The 14846-nt window shown below is 41.0% G+C and overlaps 1 protein-coding gene across 7 annotated transcripts in view; it reads left to right on the forward strand.

The window, feature by feature from the left end:
• The first annotated feature begins 1640 nt into the window (after positions 1 to 1640).
• The window catches only part of LOC108789127 (pre-B-cell leukemia transcription factor 1), a 150662-nt gene continuing 137456 nt past the window's right edge, over positions 1641 to 14846 (forward strand). For 6 of the 7 annotated variants that reach the window (XM_018559060.1, XM_018559062.1, XM_018559064.1 and 3 more), the window contains exon 1: positions 1642 to 2206. In XM_018559060.1, coding sequence (XP_018414562.1) covers positions 2016 to 2206 — 191 coding nt within the window. In that variant the 5' untranslated portion in view covers positions 1642 to 2015. Of the gene's footprint in view, positions 2207 to 14846 lie in introns of all 7 variants that reach the window. The other variant, XM_018559059.1, reaches the window with a different exon arrangement.

The raw sequence follows: 14846 nt of genomic DNA on the forward strand, positions 1-14846 counted from the left end.
TCATAATCCCAACCAGTGGAGGTTCCCCTTCTATTCACCCCTCGTCGATGATATCGCATCAGCTATTACTTTTTGGTAAGTTTTTCAAACTTTGCATAAATCCAATTTCTTATGGTAGTAGCGCTTCTATCCCCATTTTTTGGTCTCCTTGACAGACGTCGGACACCCCGGTCCGCATTCCTAGAAGCTGCACACCTAGCGCGGGGAGAGAAAAAAAAAAAATGTCACTAATTTACAACATTCACAATTTAAAGGCCCACTTTGGCTAAAATATGACCAGCACATTCCTCTCCCCTGTACTCATTCCAAGGGGTTTCATTTTTCCTCACTTTGCAGACACAATATACTCAACCTGAGTCCCCCTTTCAGGTTCCTTGGTGGGGGTTGTTTCCGGGTTTGAAAGACCTCGGTGGCCCCTACCCTCCTCTTGCAATGATCTCACCCCTCTTCTGCGTCCTTAGGGAACCGCGCCACTAGGCAGCCAAACGGAACTGTTCATGTTGTACGGGCAGTGATGTGGACACCTGAGGAAGGACCCCACAGGAAGTAAACATAGGAAGAGGGACGACACATGCTGTCATCGGCTTCCTCCTTATCCGCTGCCGGCCCACTAATAATATCACGTGCCTTTACTTGTGCATATGCCGCCCCACAGAATGCCGGGACTAGGGAAACCGTGTGAGAAAGAGGCAAGTACGTACGACTTTCAAGGTAAATTTATCAAACTTGGGGCACACAAAATCTGGAGCATTTGCCCACGTTAACCAATGAGCTTCTCTCTTCATTTTGTTCAGTGAATGTTTGAAAATGAAAGAGAGAAGCTGATTGGTTGCCATGCACGGCTGCTCCAGATTTTGTCGGGTCCACTTTTGATAAAGTTCCTTAATAACAGGTGGGCGAACTCTGGCCCTCCAGCTGTTGCGGGTACTACAAATCCCATGAGGCATTGCAAGATTCCCACAGCCACAGACATGACTACCAAAGACAGATGCATTATGGGATTTGTAGTTTAACTACAGCTGGAGGGACAGGGTTGCCCACCCCTGTACTAGAATGTATTTGTGCAGTCAGGTTTATTAAAGGGGGGCATTTAAAGGGCCAGTAGGTTCAGTAGGTTAACAGTACATAGCGCGGGAAAGCAGCTTAGTAGAATTTTTAAACAAATAAACAGTAAAAAGGTAAACAGCAATTTATAAATATTTTTAATTTCTTCATTGTGAATGGGAGCATGCAACAAATATAAAGTGGGTGTTATCCTAGCACAGGGCAGACAGGGTTAATTATGGTAGACAAGACCCCCCTCCCCCCTCCTATAGAAAGGGAGAGCTAAGCCAGATTTTCAGCACATACAAATAATTCAGAATTATGACAAATGAATGTGAACATGTGAGAAAATGTAAAGGCAGCCGCGGCGTCGTGCTGCAGAAGCGCAAATCGAGCCGGGCCGGCAGCGAGAGGGTTAAGTCCCGGCTCCTCTTTTCTTCTCCCTTTCACATTCTCCACCTCTGAACCTCGGTGATTGACAGTCGAACAGGAGGAGAGGGGGAGGGGGAGCGACCAGCGCAGCCGCCTATCACAAACCGGAGGGGGCGAGGATTCGTCCGCTCCTCCGCCAATGGGCGCCGGAGGGGGGCGGGATCCCCGGTCTCCATTCTGTGCCGTGTGTCAGCTCTAGAGGAGAGAGGAATAGACACGGGAGGGGAGGGAGGAGAGCGGAGTCCAAACAAAAGCAGGACACCGAGCGGTGTGGAAGTTCCCTGCCTCGGTTCCAGACCCCCCCCTCCGGGAGAGCGATCCGTGCGAGGCTTGGATCCTAACAGCCAACCAACCTTCCCCCCCCCTCACCCCCTTCCTCCCTCCCTGCTTGGAGGCTCGGTCCGGATCCGGACGGATTGCTGCGCCCTGGAATTATCGGAGCCGCAACAAAGGCAGGAGAGAGAGAGAGAAGAAGAACAATAAGAGTTCCCTGTGCGCTGCAAGAACACAGCGCAGGGTGCACGGCTCTGCTCCTGGAGATGGATGATCAGCCCAGGCTAATGCACAGCCACCCAGGGGTGGGGATGGCAGGTCACCCCAGCCTGTCCCAACACATGCAGGATGGCACTGGGGCCACCGAAGGGGAGGGGGGCAGGAAGCAGGACATAGGGGATATATTACAGCAAATTATGACCATCACTGATCAGAGCCTGGATGAGGCACAGGCCAGGTGAGCTCCCATGGAACACTGCATCTGTGTCTTCCCTCCTTCTCATTGCCTGTACACTTTGCATTCCATCTTCCATACTTTTCCCCGAATTGCATGCCTGTGTGTGTGTCTCTCCGCATCCCTTACCATATGCATCACAGATAACATCGTGTATATCCCTTTAAAAAGACCCATCAACTCCTCAAAGCTACACACTTTTTTTTCTTCTATGCAAACATGTTGCACCGTATAAGTACAGATGTGATGTTTTCCTACGTCTGGTGTTTTTATGGGTAGGTAGTTGCAGGGCCGCATGGGCACAGTAAAAAAAAAAAAGTTATGGGCAGGGATGTGACTTTGCCTGTAGTTCATAAATAGATGGCGTGTGTGCGGAAAGGGTTTCTTTTTTGAGGTGGGAAAAGTTAAATGTGACTCTTCTGCAAATAAAGTGTGAGGATACGTTGACTCGTAAAGTTTTAGTACAGTCATAGAAGTACTATAGAGGTCAAGTTGCTGCCAGGCCTGCTATGGTGCCTCGCAGCTACGAAAGTCTGGCTGTCACCCAACGTGAAGAATAGGATGCAGTGGGAACTAGTGACTGTATCTCGTGCTGGAAAGCAGAGGGGTTTAGCTAGATTGTGATCAAAAGTGCAAGTTCCGTATGAGTAGATGTTATCTTTGGGACAAGGCCAGTGTAGGTGGCAACCATGGATAGGGTTGCCATTAGAAATCCTTGGGGCCCTGTACAGTTTACCTGGCAGGGTGCTTTTTGGCCACGGTCAGCCCCTGCTAACCAGATGGGGCCCGGTACAGATGTACTGCCTATACCCTTCTACCCATAGCCTGATCATGGGTCAAGGTGTGCTTTATTTACCGCAACCTTTTGCAGCCAGGGTTCTCCTAATGCTAGGGTTCCTCCATAGGTTTGTAGGGGTTCCTTGAGCAATTTTTGATGCTTTGATGAGCCAATGTATGGCACTGTCTTCTCATTGACCACCAATGTATGGAGCATTCTTCCCAGTGAGCGCCAATTGTAAGAGATTTTTTTTTCACCACTGACCACCAACATAAGGGATATTTTCCACAGGCCATCCGCGTAAGGGATATTCTTCCCACTGATCACCAACTTTAGGGATATTCTTCCCATTGCCCACCAATGTATGGGACATACTGACCACTGTAGGGGGCATTCTTCCCACTGACCACCAATGTAGGGGGCATTCTTCCCACTGACCACCAATGTAGGGGACATTCTTCCCACTGACCACCAATGTAGGGGACATTCTTCCCACTGACCACCAATGTCAGGGACATTCTTCCCACTGACTACCAGTGTAAAGGACAAGCTCCCCACTGACCAATGCAAGGGACATTCTTCCCACTGACCATCATGCTTATGTACTGTAAGATGTAATTATTAGCTGGGGTTCCCTGAGACAGGAAAGTTATTTTGAGACTTCCTCTATGGTAAAAAAAGACAGAGAGGCTGGTTTAACATGTATAAGTGTTCATATATGAAAACCTGTGAAGGAACCTTCACCAGAGTTGTACAAAATGACTCTAGAACAGACACGTTCTTTACAACGGCAAAAATTAAATTAGGTTTACTACTTAGAGCAACTTTACTCGGAGTGATGTAATCACTCTTACTCAACTTTTCACCGATGGTTCTAAAAAGTTTTCAAAGTCGGCCATGTGCAATCAAATGTAATTTTGTTTTCCAGAACATATTGGGACATTCCTGTCCATGATGAAATGATGTCATTTAATTGTGCTTTTTTAACAGTGTATGGTTTTCTGCTGCTCAGGATCAAGGATACCTGGAAAAAAAAAACTTTACTCTTCAGAATCACATTTTATACCAGTTATCATTAATCATTGTTAACAGAGCTGAAACTGTTCAGCTGACCTCTGAATATATTCCAGTGTTGTTTTTTTTTTTTTATTGCCTTTCCATTTTAGGCTTTACCTTCTGCTGCGCTAGGCCTTCCAGTGTGCATTCCTTTTAGCTTGTCAACGCAACGGCATTGTCTCTCCTACGGGCCTTCCTTCACAGTGTAGGCAGTTCTTGTTTTACAGTCATCCAGATAAAATGATACATTTGTTTCATACATGCATGCTGTAGTAGGAGATTCACCAAACATTAAGATCCCCATGCCCTATGCTTCCTGCGTGATAGAAATTCATTAAAAACTAGGCAAAGCACGTAGCAATGTCGGCTCTGGCATAGTTTTTGTGTATCACTATCTTTGGTATGGACCTTTTTTAAATTAAAAAAACAGTATAGTCAGGGCTTGCAGGAAAATGATCGTGCCTTAAATCTGGGTCAGGAGTTGTTGTAATAAATGCCATTTTATGGGCTCTGTAGTAAAGCAAACAACTCCGTGCTATTTTTATCACTCTTTGTATATAATGCATTAGTAATATACTGTGTTGTGATCTCTATTGCAAATACGTCTAAGCGTGTGTAGCAATTGCAATCTATTGAGTGTTTATTTTATTGCAAAGCGTGGGGTGCTTGTAACAATTTCAGCTCCTACCGTGTTAAGATTAAAATATATCTCGGTAAAGACGTATTTTTTTTAGATTTTGGAATTTCCAACTTTCTTTTGACCCACGCAGTCTTCAGGGACGTTGCAACAGGCAGCGTTTGTACTGTTTTCTATGGTGCTCTTGTGTAGCCGGTTACACATCCCATTTTTCATCACGGTGATCGGTGGCTGTTGATCACTTTGTCATTGGTGTCTTAGTTAATTCACTCGCCTTGTCGGAAGTCGACTGCGATTTTTGAATGTCACTAAAGCCAGACCACAGTGTCACCGTGCGAAGGAGCCATGAGGGCCGATACGATCTAAAAGCATTTTGTGATGGCAGATTAATTGGCTGTCATTTAAATTTGATACACATTTGACAAATCCCTTTTTTCCTATATTTTTTTTATTTTAAATATTTTTTGCAATATATCATTTGCACTGTATATAAAACATAAAGGACTTGTACACCAAATCTGTGCGGGATTTTTATGTTTTAATCTACATAATTATTACTGCAAGCCAAGCAAGCGCTCGGCTATGATGAATGACACCCTAGCCACATGAGACCCACTATGGACAAAGCACAACAAAGCATCGTATTGCATCCTTGCCTCGTTCTGTGGGATGTGCAGAACGTTATTGATTTTGATAGCACAGAGCACTTAATATAGGATAAGAATTCTTTTTGTAACGGCCACAAAACAGCTTTTAGTAAAATCACATTACAGGACAACTTTACAAGCAAACATGGATGTGCGTCGAATATATACTGATCTAGTCGGTCACTAGAAGCTAAATGTGTTTTTAGGATCCCAATACTTATGTTAAGCAATGAGTTTATAAATAATGCCATTACTTATAATTTCATATTTTCACACAACAATGTGGTATTCTCTTTGTGCCTAAGATACTAGATTTAGTATATCGGCGTCAATGTTTGTACATATCTTACAGTCCACAACTTGTTGTTTTTAATGGGTATTTACAGCCTGAGCACACTGTATTTATCTAATACAACATCCACTTGCAAGGATCTAACAAGGATCCATCGTGATTCACAAGAAGATATGTTTTATAAACATTTGCACACCGTACTGGATATCTACTGAACACTGTATTTGTGTTTAAACTAATGTTTTATATGTGTTTGTAAATAAAACAACCTATTTTCTGCTTTGGAAATAACAAAGTACAAAATACACACTGGTGTATTTTCATTTGAGATGAAAGCGACATTTGAATAAAAAGGAATTTTTTTTGACGCCAGCTAGACAAAGCTGCGTATAGAAAATAAACAGACATAGGAAAATTACGATTGCACGTGAATATTGTAGGAATGTAATTAATTGGCCTTGTCTGCGCTGGATCAATGTGTGTGCTTTTTGTATGCTCCGTGTGCTTTGTATTGTGAATAGACTTTTCTAGATCTGCTGTAATTTTGGTTTATTTAAGCTGGCTGCGTGATTTAGAACTGTTAAATTATAGGTAGTGACATGTTTCAGGCCACCAAGGTCCATGGATGCAGTCACTGGTATTTTAAAGCCTGGGGCAAAAATGACCGGATCCATGTTGCTCGATATTTGATAGGTTGACGTGCAGACTTGTGTTATGCAAGTCCGTGTAAAGCAGTTTACAATTGTCATGTGAAGTGCTTGTTTGTGCCTGCTGTAAATGAGCCAGGATGTAGTAGAATGCACGGTCCATGAGAGAGGCTTGTCACTGCACTGTGCTGTCACACACATTGCGTAATCCATGTGGATCAGCATCACTTGGAGAAGCGTGTAAACACATATATTTTGGAACATGCAGAGACACAGGCCCAGGGAACCTGGGCTCCTGAACAACATGGCTAGTACCTAACTTTTTGGGAGCCGTTCTTAATGCTGCTAATGGAAGATGTCTTCCAGCTTTTGAATTCTAAATCCATCGACCTCTTAACATAGTTGCATATATTAACTTGTTAAAGACATGTGTCACGTAAACACATGACTTTACTACAGATGTAGGAGAAATATGTGATATCGTAGGGCAGGGCTGGACAAATCCCAGGAGCCAGGTAGTCGATGCATCTTAAAATGACAGCTGACGCCTAACTTTTGAAGTTCCATCTAGTCAATGGAGCACGCTCCTAAAATGAAATCCTGTTGGCTCCTGAATTGGACACAGTGGCTTCTAAATTCCATATTATTTCATCCGCCCCCTGTAATCAAGAAGCCTAAAAAAAAAGTCACCTTGATTGGATCCATTTGAACCTGTTAAAAGACATTATCTGTAAAAAAAAAAAAAGTCAAGGCAACTGGACTTGCTGTATTTTTCTTAAGAAAATACAGCAAGTCCAGTTGCCTTGACTTATTTTTTGCAGATTTACCATGACCTGGATGAAGGAGAACCCTCACTGACATACTGTTAAAATACTTTTTTTTTCCCTCATTGGTGACAATGATCTTTGCATTTGTTTATATGCGCCTCTTTACAGAAGACCTTTTCTTATTGGTCACCATGGTTTTTCCACCATGGTCTTTGCCTTTGTTTAATGGCACCTCTTTACATATTTTATATTTAAAGCCCATTTGTCAGCTTGCATGAGTAAAAAATGATAGCCATGGCTGCCCTGCGGGAGGATACTATTGCTGAGCCAGCATGGTGGCTCTCAGTGCATTTATTTCTGTAGAATCCTGTCCTTGTATATGCACAACTGCTACTAAACGATGGACGCCACTCAATTCCTATTGTTTCTTTGGTTAAACAAAGCCAGCTGTCCAAAGCTAAATACATGCATATATATATATATGTATGCTGATTTAGATCCAACCAGGAGTTCATATATAAGTGCTCTTCTTGTTGACACAAGCATTCTTTAGGTACTTTTCCTCCCACAGACCAGGATCATGCTAGTAGGTTAATCAGCATCTGACTAAACTGCCCGTAGAAAGTGTGTGGGCGCATGTATGACTACCGAAGGTTCCGCTGGAGTACATGCTGATGTGAATGGCCACATAGACTTTGTAGAGTACTGAGCAATATACCGGTAGTATATAAAACAATCTGTATGGCGTCTACTGCTTATAATGTCAGGGCTGGACAAATACCAGGAATATTGCAGTGATTGCTGCTAATAAAATACAGCTGGAAAAATGTTTTAAACATTTTCTGTTGCTGTCAATAATGGCGCATGCACCCTGGCTGGTTGCTTTAAAAGTGTCTCCCCATGAGTAAATAAACAGGCTCCTAAATTCTGCACCGTTACCACCACCCCCCATGTTGTTCTGAGTAGAATATTTAAAAGTCCGTGGTACATTACTAAAATGGGGTAAGCCCCATTGCAGCAATAACTGTCTTTAACCAGTCTGTGACATTCCGTGACCTCCTGGGTTGTTTCACAGCACTCCGTGACCTTACAAAGGAGACGTGATTATCAAGTCTGCGTTCACGTCTCCTAAAAATGGAAGTCGTTTTTATCGCTTCTGGTAATTAAATGCAGATCACAGTCCAGTGGTGTATTTGGGGGATTTGTTACTCTTCTGTTTTGAATAACTGGAAATTTAGATTTGCAAATATGGGGATAAAATCCAAAACCATGTTGCCCACATAACATTTTATATTGGCCCCTGTTCCATGAGGACCAAAAAGTCCATTACCAGCAACTTGTAACTTTACTTACGTATTTGAAAAGATCACTTTTTATGTTTTTTAAATTCCACCTGTAGCATTGCTGGTAACTTTGGCCTGTCATCACTCTGCTTGAACAAAGTTAATTCATTTACTGTAGGATCACCATTGATTCAGATATAGATAAAAATATAATTAAAAAAAATATAAAAGTGTGTGTGTGTGTGTGTGTGTGTGTGTATTACATAGTAATCTGGATGCAACCGACTAGGTAATACAATAAAATATGAAGTTGAACCTGAGCTTTTGGTTGACAGAAGTAAATTACCCCCTATAAACACAAATGGTCCATATAATAAGCTCATATAAAAAAGCTCAGAGGAAAATGGACCAATTAAATGTCATCACAAAAGACTAGGACACTGTAGCTAGGGCAAAACACTTTCACCTGTGTACTGAAAGGGTTTTTCACTGTGAAAGATTTGAGAGAAGTCTTCCACAGGAACTTCTAGCTAACTCAGTAGATTGGTTTCCAATTAAAGAGAATATAAATGGCTACACACGTAATAAAAAATAGAAATAATTGTATAAATTTGATCTAGGGAGTTCTCCAATTAACTTTTGGAGCTTTTGAGAATCTGAAAGGATTTCCCCCCCCCCTGTCGATAGCTAATTGGGCCATTGTTATAAGGGATTATTTATTTTATGTAACCATTTTAAGTGTCTATTTTTTGAATTTTATATAATATATTTATGTGTGTGTGTATGTGTATATATAACACACACACACACTTAATAATATAGGGCTGTAATAAAAAAAAACATGGGGGTCATTTCAGTTGTATATTTTAAATGTTATAGTGAAATAATATTTTTGTATGTTTTACTCTCATCCATAGCCCTCGCATTTGTAATCGTTACTTATTTGCTATTTAGCTTAGGAAGATTTTCATGTCTAAGGAATTATTTTATCTCCTGGCATAGCACCTTCTTTCTGTTTTACTCAATGGGTACCTCCCCAAACCTGACAGTTAATGCCAGTTAGAAGGTAGCTGTATTTCCGAGTTGAAATCTGTGCAGGAATCATTCCAAATTGACTTTCACAGAAAATGCAGCAGCATATCAATAATATATTGTGCATGCAGTGTACTTAGTGAATATGTACAAAGAAACCTTTTAATGAATTGCAAGCTTTTTATTTTTGGTCATTAGAATTAGTAAATATTGCACAGTAAAGAAAATCCTGCGTGAGCTATGCTTTAGTGAATTGATCCTATATTGGGGTGTGGGGGGTGTCCCTATCACTGAAATTACTGAAAGTGAAAGTATCCATTGGTTTTTCTCTTTTCATGAATTGTTACTAAATCTGTTTGCATAGTGATGGGAGCATGTCACGTTTAGCTGTTTACACCTTGTCAAACTACATACCCAGGAATCACTCCGGTTAGTTTTGTATTTTTTTTACATAAAAAAAAAAAAAAAGTTTATTTATAGGTCTGCTATTTGTGAAGTAATTGGCAGAGTATAAGACTGGATTCACACTGTTGCACTGTGTTGACATGTCTAAACTGGTGGTATATGCTTTCGTGCAGTTCCATTCCTTCTTAATAGCACCCCAAAATACCTTGCAGTGCAGCACACCAGAACGCGTTGTAATGCACTACCTCATGTTGTGGTGCGCTTTGTTACAAAAAATAGTGCATGCACTTTTTGTTTGGGGTGTTAGACGGCCCATTCAATTAAATCAGTTGTCTTAATGCAACGCACATTACCGTGCAGCATTATACAGTTTAACGCACACCAACAGTGTCAAATTAAACTAAATTAAACATTTGAGTCCTGCTAGTGATATGCAGAGTACATAATGTTTTTTAGTTTTTTTGTTTTTTTTTATGTTTACATATTTCAGTGTCTTAGGCTAGGTTCACACCTGTGCGGCAATCGTGCAGTCAGGAGTCGCCGAGGTGTGAAACGATTGTGCTGTGGGTGCCATTATTTTCTAATGGCACCCCAGTCGCGCCACGGTTTCCCGCTGCGATTCTGCCTGTGCTTCTGAACACGGCGCATCGTGTATTGCAAAAAAGGTACGTATACAGTTTTTTGGCTGCAATTGCCGCGCGGATGTCACCCCATTGAAATCAGTAGGGCCTCGTGGAAATCGCTGCCTGCATTGTACAGGACCACGCGATCCCGGGACACGCGTACCGGGTGTGGTGTAGTGCAGGTGTGAACCTAGCCTTAGGTTGTTTTACTCTACCATTTAATAAGATAGCCCAGAGAGGCATGAATGTATGCTGAAAATCTGATCTATCTCCTCTTAACTGATCAAACTACAGTAAACTAAAACCTGGTTGATGTGGGATCCTACATTTGGCACATGATCTACGCACGTCTACTCATATAAACAAAGCAGGTACATTAAGCAAGGTTTTATTTGCTCATTTCACACGAAGAGCAAGTTCCTGTGTACTATTTCCATTACAGTTCACCTGCACTTACACAGTAATAATTTTTTTTAGTTTTGTTCCTGGCTAGTCCTTTTAATTTGAGCCTACGAGGAAGACCAATATATTGAGAAAGAGGCATGTGTCCTATAAATAAGCAACCCCCTTGTTCTGCAAGGCAGCCTTCTGCCCTTCCTAATGTTGGATAACCTGTGGCTTCCTGTTATGGGATTTAGCAAATCCTAGGAAAACAGTTTACCTAAAAGTACAGCATGAGATGACATACTGTTGTTTTGGGTTGTATGCATATACATGGGGGACTGTGGAAGGGGTACAGGAATGCAGTTGCTTTATGGAGTTTGGTTGGTATCACTGTATTTAAAGTGATACTAACCTCAGAAGTTAAGTCTTAAACATTCAAGTATCTTAACTATTAACAAAAATTTTTTGTGTATCAGTCTGCTTCAGATCCTCAAATCATCTCTGAATTGGTGCCGACACTGCCCTTCCTTCTGCAGGGTGACTACTTCTGTTCCCCATGGTCCCTGTGTGTATTGTAAAGTAGTCATCGATCCAAGCTCGCTCACGCGATGTGCTACAATCTCAATACAAATGAGTAAACTGAACATGAGATTGTAGTCCTTCCTGGGACAGAGCTTGGAGTGGTGGCTACTTTACAACACACACAGGGTCCACGGAGAATAAAAGTAGGCACCCTCCAGCAGGAAGAACAGTGTCGGCATGAATTCAGACTACGTTCAGAGGCGGTAGGGGGTGTGGCGGTGCATTGAAGTCAATGCAGCCATGTCCGGTGCCATTGACTCCTCAGCAGCCGTCTAGCTGATGATGGAGACACCCGCACACAGAAGCAGGCTAGCGGTTTGGGGACAACTAGAGAACGAGGAAACTAAAATGTTTACTGAAATCAAAGTGTGGCCCTCAGCATAATAAAAAAAAATTAAAAAAAATGAAGGTTTAATTAATATCACTAAGTCCTCCAATGGCTGGTGTTCTGGTTGAACACGTGTAGCTCCTTGACGACTGCAATCCAAATAGAGGCCAAGATGACGCCTTCCTTGGCTGTAAAGGATAGGAGAGTAGTCCCAAGAGAGCTTAAAGCGAACCTTTGCTTGGCCAATGCAAGCAAAACTACAGATTCCTGTTAATCTCCCCCAGAACATTTTAAATATGGCTGAACATCTCTGTATGATCTTTTCCTCCAAAACCGAGATTGACCTATGTTAGTTTGAAAAGTATTTGCAACAAGAATGGGAAGGTGTTGGAGCTTTCTTCTTTGTATGAGAAGATATTTGTCGTTGAATGGCCGACCTAAAGTCGGTTGAACATGTTCATGGTATGATCTTTATTTTTTCCATCTCATCCAAATGATATCGAAGGATAACAAGTAAACAGTACATTCATGTGTTGAAAATTGGCAAATTAGGTCTCTAGGCAGTCATAAACACGAGATAACAGTTGTCCTATCTGGTTGTTTTCAGTTGATCTCAGGTCTGCAAAGTACCTGCAGCTGGATGAGGTCTTCAGGGCAGAAAATGCTATTGGATGGATGAGGACATCATGGCCAATTTCAGTTTTTTTGCTTTTTCTGATAAGGCAGCTGTGTGTCTAAACATGAATGGTTGGCAGAACTGATTGTTTTGTCTTCATGAACCTGCTGGGAGACATAGAATTTTTATAATAATTTGTATTGTCTTTTTTTTTAATGACGGGTAGCAAAATATTGTGTATGTGTGTATGTATGTATGTGTCTGCATTGGAATATTTACCGGAAATATTTGGAGATTTGCCTTTTTATTTCTACTAAATAAAGTTTTATTTTGTTTTCTCAGAAAACTTCAAGTGCCCAGTTTGTATAATCTGAAGGCTTCCAATTGTTGCATCATAAACCAATATATGTATATATTAAAATCTGCTGTGTGTAGTATTCAGCCAAAAAAAACAACCAGGTGTTGGTGTGTTGTATGTTTTTTGTTTTTTGTTTTTTTTGTAAGCTGCTTAATCAAACTTTGTGTCTGAGTAGTTTGGTAGTTCCGCTTAATTATTGTACTGTCAGGTGGTCATAAGCAGCAAGATCTTTTCCCAATCTGATCTTTTTCCAACAGTTTGTGCAGAGCTTTACAATATAAGGTCTCTGGTTATTAATTACTAAAATTTCCCAAGGTGTTGGAATGTCTCTATTGGACCTAAAATGGTATTAACCACTTTACATTATTTTAGCCAGTTGATCGAAAAACAAGATCATCATCATTGGGTCCTGGTGCTATAGTTTACAGACATGTTTCCCCATCAAGGACCCATCTTTGGTCCTTGGCTGACATCTGCTTGTCTGTGGAAAGCCTAACTGTTCCTTTCTTGCAGTGCTTAATTGCTTGTCCACTTAGCCTCATTGAAGACAGTAGACTGTTTTGGCCAGATAAAATATCAGTGGTGTGACAGTTATTTGGTGCCTGGAAACCTGCTTTGTTGGATGCACTAAATATCAGTTCACTTGGAAGGATAGAGCACTTTTTTTGCAGAAAGAGTCTCACAAACTGACCAAAAACCCCCCCCAAAATTGTTTGTAAAATAAGTTTAGCACAATGGATGTGTGCAGTAGTGTTCCGAGAGGATGTTGGTGCAAGACCGTTGCACATTCTCCTATGCACCAGCTAAACTAGATGTGCTGCGACAATGTATTTGACATGCAATGCGCCAAAATAGGATGTCACATGCAACAATTTGCATTCTTCAACAACCACCAGTCTTGGTTTATTTGCCCCATTTATGTTTATCTTAGCTGTTTAGCAGGGTTTCTGGGTAACACTGGAACAGCAAACACGTAAACATTCATCAAAATTCAAGTAGACTTCAATAATGACTCAAAGCGTGTCTGTGTACAATTTATAATCCTTTCTAATTACAGTTGTGTATCCTGAGATTAGATCAGCGGTGGGCAGTTTTTGGCTAGCGTTACTCCCTCCTTAGTTATTAAAGCACATGCTTAGGCAGTTTGAGCATGCATGTTAGTTGAATGATTAATTGCATCGATTGCTACGTCCATTATTTAGGGTACATGACCAGATTAAATTTATATCCCACTGGTTAACTGGCCTTGTGATGCTGGGGTGGGCAAATTATTAATGAATTCAGGTGCCAGTCTGTCTAATTCAGGGGCCAGGAAGATTTGTTTTTAGGAGCCAACTCCATTGACCACTAGAGAAAGCCACAAAAATGAGGCACTAGCTGTAACTTTAAAGGAGCGATGGCTGCCCTGTTGTAAAGCGTAAATAAATATATACATACATACATACATACATACACAGTATGTGTATATACAGGTGTGTGTATATATATTTTCAACTTTTTAAATATATTATCAAAAACACTCACGCATAAAATGTATCCATCCATGTCATCGTTCTGCCACATCTCATGAAGCCAAGGTCCAATACACCAAACCGGAGTGCTATACTGCTGCTTTGCAAGCTAACACGTTTCAGGAGAAACCACCTTCACCAGGAGGCTCTCCTGAAGAAAATTGCTCCCCAAAATGCTTGTACACTTTATTAGTGGAAAGGGGCCGTGTCTACATGTAACACTACCTTGCTTAGCAAGATGTTAATTTTTATTTATTGTACTCTCCTTTCCCTGTATAAAGCTAGCCATATACCATCCTCAGAAAAATTTATTTTCGGAAAGTTGCATTTTTTTTTTCTTTTTTAATGGATAATAGGTTCAAAATGACTATAATTTTTTGACAGTAGGAATGAAAAAATTTGAAGGAGCAGGGTGGAAGTTTTTATTTTTTTCCTCTCAAACAAAGTTCTAACTGTGAAGCCTATGTGCAAAATGTGGCGATCTGGTGTCTAATGTATAATGTTATATGTTTAATTTTTAACAATTTGAAATGAACAGTTTACAGACTGTTTTAGCTGCAAACATTTCTTTAACAAAAACAGCATTATATTTTTTGGCTTGTATAGTACAAGACCAGGTCTAGCTTGCAAAGTGTGTGTGCGCGCTTTTTATTTTTTCTTATTGTAACTAAGTGTACACTATTTTGTGCCTCCCATA

This window comes from Nanorana parkeri, unplaced genomic scaffold (assembly GCF_000935625.1).
Source record: "Nanorana parkeri isolate BGI_ZX_2015 unplaced genomic scaffold, ASM93562v1 scaffold378, whole genome shotgun sequence".
Taxonomy (NCBI): domain Eukaryota; kingdom Metazoa; phylum Chordata; class Amphibia; order Anura; family Dicroglossidae; genus Nanorana; species Nanorana parkeri.